Source organism: Doryrhamphus excisus, chromosome 12 (genome assembly GCF_030265055.1).
Source record: "Doryrhamphus excisus isolate RoL2022-K1 chromosome 12, RoL_Dexc_1.0, whole genome shotgun sequence".
In the NCBI taxonomy this organism is placed as follows: domain Eukaryota; kingdom Metazoa; phylum Chordata; class Actinopteri; order Syngnathiformes; family Syngnathidae; genus Doryrhamphus; species Doryrhamphus excisus.
The window spans coordinates 421,144-429,124 of record NC_080477.1 but is presented as its reverse complement, the minus strand read 5'-3'; the positions used below and the strand labels follow the sequence as shown (position 1 = coordinate 429,124).

Genomic DNA, 7,981 nt, shown 5'->3' with positions numbered 1-7,981 from the left:
GCACAGTAAAAATGCAGACCGAATAAGGAAACTATGAAATTGAACCAACAACCATAATCCCTGTTGGAGATTTTCATTGGGAAAATTGTTTTAGCTACATGCTAATTGGAGCTATGTTTAGCTACATGCACTTTGTTGATTCATTCATTTTCTACCGCTTATCCTCACCAGGGTGGCGGGGGTGCTGGAACCTATCCCAGCTGTCTTGGGATGGGCCAGCCAATCCCAGGGCACATATAGACAAACAACCATTCACACTCACATTCATACCTATGGACAATTTGGAGTTGCTAATTAGCTTAGCATGTTTTTGGAATGTGGGAAGAAACCGGAGTACCCGGAGAAAACCCACGCATGCACGGGGAGAACATGCAAACTCCACACAGAGATGGCCGAGGGTGGAATTGAACCCTCGTTTCCTAGCTGTGAGGTCTACGCGCTAACCACTCGACCGCTGTGCAGCCTGGTTAAACATTATTTATGCTATTAACCCTAAATTTTTGTTTTTTTTGTTATTATTATTCATTCATTCTTTTCGGGGAGAGGCGGGGTCCACCCTGGACTGGTGGCCAGCCAATCACACAGCACATATAGACAAACAACCATTCACACTCACATTCATACCTATGGACAATTTGGAGTGGCTAATTAGCTTAGCTAGTTTTTGGAATGTGGGAGGAAACCGGAGTACCCGGAGAAAACCCACGCATGCACGAGTTGGCCGAGGGTGGAATTGAACCCTGGTCTCCTAGCTGTGAGGTCTGCGTGCTAACCACTCGACCACTGTGCAGCCCACTTTGTTGATGTGGTTTTAAAATACATCTCAATGTATAGCTGGTGTCTTTACCTCCACGGCCAACGTTATGGCGTGACATCATCCTCAGGTCACATGACTCAGCAGGTTTTGCTGGAAAGGCCCAAAATAAAGGAGTTAGTCTGCAGAACTCGGGTTCTGTGAAATGTAGAACATTCTACGAGGCTCCTGGCCCGCTGAAGGTTCTTCCTGTCGCTGCCAGCCCAGTCTTGGCCAGGATCGGCTCTCCGTTTTGGCACGCGGCGCAGCAATCAGCGCAGCTGAGAGCGGCGAGGGAAAAAGAGTCCAGCTGTTGTGGATCTCCCGTCGGCCATCTTCAGGCCTGATGGACTTCCAGACACGTTACAATGAAAGCTCATAATTAGCTTTAGCGCCTCCAACGTGCCAGACGTGTCCGTCTGAATTTACACTTCACGTACGCTAATGTGTTCCCGATTAAGCTAACGCCAAGACACAACTTATGTTAATTAGCATTTCTCAGCGCTGCCAGCGTAGCCTTTATTAGCATGCGCTAACCCCACCAGGCGTGCATTAGCTAACATCAACGCCGTCCATGACCTTCACCAGCTTCACCGTGTCCCTGAACGCAGCGTCCAACTTCAGATAAAGTGTCCCGTCCACCCCTGGGTGGGAGTGTCCCGATCTTGAACATAAACGCATGCTAACATGCTAACAATTGTTAACTAAGTAAAAGAAGAAAGGGTATTTTTTAAACATCCTATTCGATGGCGATCACGCCACTTCTGGTACCCGAGGGCGGTCGCGAAAAAAGAAAAAGCCAAAGAAAAAGCAAATACAAACCAGAAAGCAAACATTAGCCTAGCACGCCAAGGTTAGCATGTAGCGTTGGCCGTCAAGGTCAGAGGAAAACTTGGCCCGTCCCATCGCGTGCCGTCTTGTGCGGGTCAACTTCCTGCGGCGTTGCGCTTCTTTAATCTGTGCGATATCCCTCATGGGGGCGGGGTGGAGTGGGGGGGGGGGGGTCGCTTAAAGCCGATCTTCAACACGTGAGGATGAGGATGGACTTCTGGGTCGGATTAAAGGAAGCAGGTCACAAGTGTGACTATGCAGGTAATCGTGTCGGGCCACCCCCCCCCCCCCCAGGAGTCACACGGGAAGTCAGTGGGTGACCTCGTGGAAGATGGGCGGAGTCTAAGGGCGGAGTCTAAGGATGTCAGCATGGGATAGCATTGCTAGCATGAGAGGTTAGAAAGTTTGCGAGCATGCTGCCCTCTGCTGGTGTGGAGGGGCAAGTCATGTGTGTGGCGTGCGTGTGTGCGTGTGTGCGTGTGTGCGTGTGTGCGTGTGTGCGTGTGTGCGTGTGTGCGTGTGTGTGTGTAGATTAGACAACACCCCCCCTGCTCACCCTCCCCCCCCAGCTCTGCTATATAAACAGAGAGAGAGTGAGAAGTGTTCAGTCCAGCAGCAGACGCACAGTCAGCACACACACACACACACACACACACGCACACGCACACGCACACACACACCGAGGTCTTGGCGTGCTCAAGATGGACGAATTGGCTCTTCCTTCGTGGCTTTGCGTCCTGGCGGTGGCCGTGTTTACGTGTGGCGTCGTGAAGAGGATGCTGGCCTCCCACCTGAGCCCCGCCTCCAGCGTGGCGGCGTGGTTGGGGGCCACCGTGCTGATGGAGCGCACGTGGGCGACGTGCGTGCCCGCCGGGCTGCTGCTGGCGCTGCTGGGACTCGCCTACTTCCTCTACGCCGTCGCCAGGTCCCGCACGCCACTCGCCGCCCTGCCCGCCGCGGGGAAGGCCGTTGTCATCACAGGTAGTACGAGGCTACGCCCTCTGCTTTGACCTTACATGACCTTAAATGTGTGTGTGTGTGTGTGTGCGCTTCGGGGGCGCCGTCAGGGATGACCCTTCTGGAGGTCAAAGGTCCTTGTTAAGACTCTTGTCCCACTTTGCCTTATCAGTGATCAGTATGGGTGTGTGTGTGTGTGTGTGTGTGTGTGTGTGTGTGTGTGTGTGTGTGTGAGTGTGTGTGTGTGTGTGTGTGTGTGCGTGTGTGTGTGTGCGTGTTCCCGTGTCCAACAAGCTGGAAGTTGTTTTGAAGCCATCGCCATGGCAACACATCAGCTCCTTGATGTTTACCGCTTAGAATTATTAACTTTGAAGTGACCTTTGAACCTTGACTGACACACACGCTCCAGCGTGTTTATGCTGCACGATACGTGTGGTGTGGTCAGGATGCCGTAGTGCATGATGGGAAATGTAGTTGCTCAGCCATCAGGCCCTGCAGGCACACAGCACAGTGAGAAGGAGAGGAGCCGCCTGAGGACAAAGAGGAACATTCTTCCTGTGTGTGTGTGTGTGTGTGTAAAGGGGGGGGTGGGGGGGGGTGCCGTGTCTCAGGGCTCGATGACCTGGCGTCGTGCCGCCATGTTGATGAGGGTGTCACATGACTGCATGGCTCCCACGCTGCCTCACTCGGAACTCATTAGCTGGGCACAAGCAACAGGGCGGGGCCAATCTACTACTTTCCTTACAGTCATGACTTGTGTGTGTGTGTGTGTGCGTGCACGTGTGTGTGCGTGCGTGCGTGCCAAAGTCCAGCAGGGCGTGTCAGGAGGTCATCCCAGGTATCACGAGCGCCACTTGTCACATGTATGCGTGCCACAAGTATCAGGATGTGACGTCCCAGCGTGAAGAGAAAGTGCACGGCACGCGTGCACGTGCACGTGCACGCCGTGTCAGCGTTCCTTGGGGATGCGCTCCTGGTCCTGGCAGGCCTCCAAGGACGCGGTGCCAACATGACCGTCCTCTGGCCGGCTCAGCGTTCGCACAAAGAGCCAAGAGAACAGTCAGTCCTCCGGCAGATCAGGTTCTGAGTCTTCCTGGAAGTCCGGCTGCTGCTCCACTTCCCTTCTGGGAAAGTACATGGAGCGTGAAGGGGGGGGGGGGCGGGGGCGAGAGCGGGGGCCATCAGCCATCTTTGGCTCGACCCGCTTTGAACTGTAAAAAAAAAAAGTCAATCGGGGAAGAACTGGAAGTCAGAAGCAGAAGCGCCACCGTTTATATCTCAGATTTGAATCATGTCACATGACCCCGTCACATGACGCCATCACATGACGCCATCACATGACGCCATCACATGACGCCATCACATGACGCCATCACATGACGCTGTCCCCCCCCCGCAGGATGTGACTCGGGCTTCGGGAAGGCGACGGCCAAGCGTCTGGACGCCCTGGGCTTCCAGGTGTTCGCCACGGTGTTGGAGCTGTCGGGGGAAGGAGCTGCTGAGCTCCGCAGGACGTGCTCGCCACGCCTCACGCTCCTGCAGGTGGACATCACGAAGCCGCAGCAGCTCCAGCAGGCGCTGACGGACGTCCAGGCCCAGCTGGGCTTCAAAGGTACCGAACGGCGCCCCCCCATCCTTGCCTGGGTGACGCCCGCTTCCCTGACTGTGCGTGTGCGTGCGTCTCTCAGGGCTGTGGGGTCTGGTCAACAACGCCGGCGTGTGCGTCAACTTCGGTGACATCGAGTTGTCCCTGATGTCGAACTTCCGCGGGTGCATGGAGGTCAACTTCTTTGGAACGCTCAATGTCACTAAAAGCTTCCTGCCGCTGCTGCGACAGGCCAAAGGTCGCCTCGTCACCGTCTCAAGTCCAGCTGGTGGGCGAACGCCGCACGCACGCACCCACGCCACACCCACGCACGCACGCACTCAAACAAAGACGTCACTTCCTGCCATAATGTCCTGTCAGGTGACCAACCTTTTCCCTGCCTGGCGGCGTACGGAGCGTCCAAGGCGGCCCTCAACCTCCTCATCAACACGCTGAGACACGAGCTGGCACCCTGGGGCGTCCACGTGGCCACCATCCTGCCATCCTCATACAAGACAGGTACACACCATGAGGATGACCATGATGAGGATGAGTAGGAGGAAGAGGAGGATGACGGTGAAGATGAGGAGCAGGCATGTGATGAGAGTAAGAAGGATAGTGATGAGAAGAAGTGAGAAGATGAGGATTGTGGGAATGAGAATGAGGGTGAGGATAAGGTTGATGAGGAAAAGGATGGAGGAGGGTGAATGTGATGAGGATGAGGATGTGATGATGATGGTGAGGATGTGCAGGAGGATGAGGATGATGGTGGTCATGAGGAGTCAGCTTGTGATGAGGGCAAGAATGGTGATGGCGGTGAGGATGAGGATAAAGATGAAGACGACGGTGATGAGGATGAGGATGTGGTATAAAAATGGTGATGATGTGAGGATGAGGGTGATGACAGTTGTGATTAGAATGATGGTGATGAAGATGATAGGAATATGATGATAAAAATGAGGATGATGATGATGTTAAGGATGAGGATGATGGCGCTCATGAGGAGAATAATTGCGATGAAGGTGACGATGCTGAGGAGGATAACAATGATGGTGATGAGGATGAAAATGATGAGGATGATGGTGATGAGGATTGAGATGATGTAATGATGAGGAGGAGAATGAGGAAGTGATGATAATGATGTTGCTAATGAGGATTCAGGTGATGTAATGAGGATGAGGAAGGATGAAGATGATGAGGATTAAGATGATGGAATGATGATGATGATGTGATGATGGTGAGGATGAAGACAGGGATGATGATGAGATTGTGATGATGTAATGATGAGGGGAATGAGGATGTGTTGATAATGGTAGGCATGATGGTGATGAGGATTGAGATGATGTAATGATGATGAGGAATGATGAAGATGCCGGTGATGATAATGATGATGGTGATGAGGATTGAGATGATGTAATGATGATGAGGAATGATGAAGATGCCGGTGATGATAATGATGATGGTGATGAGGATTGAGATGATGTAATGATGATGAGGGATGATGAAGATGATGGTGATGAGGATTGAGATGATGTAATGATGATGAGGAATGATGAAGTTGATAATGATGATGGTGATGAGGATTGAGATGATGTAATGATGATGAGAAATGATGAAGATGATGGTGATGATGGGGATTGAGATGATGTAATGATGATGAAGATGATGGTGATGATAATGATAATGATGATGGTGATGAAGGGGATTGAGATGATGTAATGATGATGAAGATGATGGTGATGATAATGATAATGATGATGGTGATGAGGATTGAAATGATGTAATGATGATGAGAAATGATGAAGATGATGGTGATGATGGGGATTGAGATGATGTAATGATGATGAAGATGATGGTGATGATAATGATAATGATGATGGTGATGAGGATTGAAATGATGTAATGATGATGAGGAATAATGAAGATGATAATGATGAAGTGATGAGGATTGCGATGATGTAATGATGATGAAGGATGATGAAGATGATGGTGATGAGGATTGAGATGATGTAATGATGATGAGGAATGATGAAGTTGATAATGATGATGGAGATGAGGATTGAGATGATGTAATGATGATGAGAAATGATGAAGATGATGGTGATGATGGGGATTGAGATGATGTAATGATGATGAAGATGATGGTGATGATAATGATAATGATGATGGTGATGAGGATTGAAATGATGTAATGATGATGAGGAATAATGAAGATGATAATGATGAAGTGATGAGGATTGCGATGATGTAATGATGATGAGGAAAGATGAAGATGACGGTGATGATAATGATGATGTGATGAGGATTGTAATGATGTAATGATGTAATGATGTAATGATGTAATGATGTAATGATGTAATGATGTAATGATGTAAAATGATGTAATGATGTAATGATGTAAAATGATGTAATGATGAGGAATGATGAACGATGTGACGACGACGACGGTGACGGCGGTGGTCATGTGACGGCAGGTCAGTGCGGTAACCACGCCTACTGGGAGGACCAGCACCAGCGGCTGCTGCAGGCGTTGCCGCGGGCGTTGCTGGAAGACTACGGCGAGGACTACGTGAGCGAGACCAAGGAGTTGTTCCACAGCTACGCCCGGCAGGCCAACCCGGACCTCAGCCCCGTGGTGGACGCCATCGTGCAGGCGCTGCTGTCGCCGCAGCCCGAGGCGCGCTACTTGGCGGGGCCGGGCGTGGGCCTGATGTACTTCATCCACAACTACTGTCCCCACGCCATCCGCAACCGCTTCCTGCAAAGCCTCTTCGTCAAGAAGAAGGTGACGCCGCGGGCGCTGAGGAAGCGTGCGGCCTTTGACCTCGCCTCCCACGACGACAACAACAACAACAACAACAAGGAGGAGGAGGGGGTCAAGGTCAAGTAGCTGCCCGACGGCGGAATCACTCGGAAGCACCAGTCACTCGCTAGAGCTTTAGGACACGCACACGTTGCAAAGGGGAGTGGGGGCGGGGCTTAGGAAAGACGCCACCGGCCTCCAACCAAAGACGAGCGTAGGAAGGCCACAAAGACAACAGGACATCCTGGCCCAGACTAGCTCCGCCCCTGAGAGACGCCACAAGCCTTAAAGGAAGTGCGCCGGCAGGTGGAAAGGAAGGTGATGCTGTAGACACGCCCCCCGCGGCCTCGTGTCCAATGACGCCACAGCATTCTCTACATGTGACATCACCCCGCCAGAATAAAAGCAGAAGAGTTAGCCATTACTTAGGCATGCAGTAGTAGGAAGTAGTAGGAAGTAGTAAGTAGTAGGAAGTAGTAAGTAGTAGTAAGTAGTAGTAAGTAGTAGTAAGTAGTAGTAAGTAGTAGTAAGTAGTAGTAAGTAGTAGTAAGTAGTAGTAAGTAGTAGTAAGTAGTAGTAAGTAGTAGTACCACCACCACAATGAATTCCATCATATTTCATATCTCATCCTGTCAAAATGTGAAACCTTTTACTTCCTGCTGATGTTGAAATATGATTTTGTTCACCGATGAAACATCAGCAACTTTTATTTATTGTCCACACACACACACGCACACACACACACACGCACACACACACACACACACACACACACGCACACACACACACACACACACACACACACACACACACACTGCAAAGTGTCTTACGGTTTGACCCTGTTGATGCTGTCCAGCATGCTCATCAGTTCACGACAGCTGTCACTCAAATTGTCAATTTGGTATTTTCTTTGTTTATTCTTGGCTTGAATTAAAAATACTTTTTCTTCTATTTGTGACTGTGCTCATGTGTGTGGAACTATACATGCGTGTGGAACTATACATGCGTGTGG

The 7,981-nt window shown here is 50.7% G+C and overlaps 1 protein-coding gene across 2 annotated transcripts; it reads left to right on the top strand.

Moving 5' to 3' along the window:
- The first annotated feature begins 2,219 nt into the window (after positions 1–2,219).
- Positions 2,220–7,920, top strand: hsd11b2 (hydroxysteroid (11-beta) dehydrogenase 2). Of its 2 annotated transcripts, XR_009132189.1 has the most exons (6): positions 2,220–2,605; positions 3,981–4,193; positions 4,270–4,455; positions 4,548–4,685; positions 6,641–7,449; positions 7,517–7,920. XR_009132189.1 is itself a non-coding variant. In XM_058088407.1 (5 exons), exons 1-5 carry the CDS (start codon positions 2,326–2,328, stop codon positions 7,054–7,056), a joined length of 1,233 nt encoding a protein of 410 aa, XP_057944390.1. In that variant the 5' UTR covers positions 2,220–2,325; the 3' UTR covers positions 7,057–7,920. The 2 variants fall into 2 exon arrangements, 1 of the variants encoding a protein (XP_057944390.1); XM_058088407.1 differs by having other exon boundaries at positions 6,641–7,920.
- Positions 7,921–7,981: the final 61 nt, after the last annotated feature.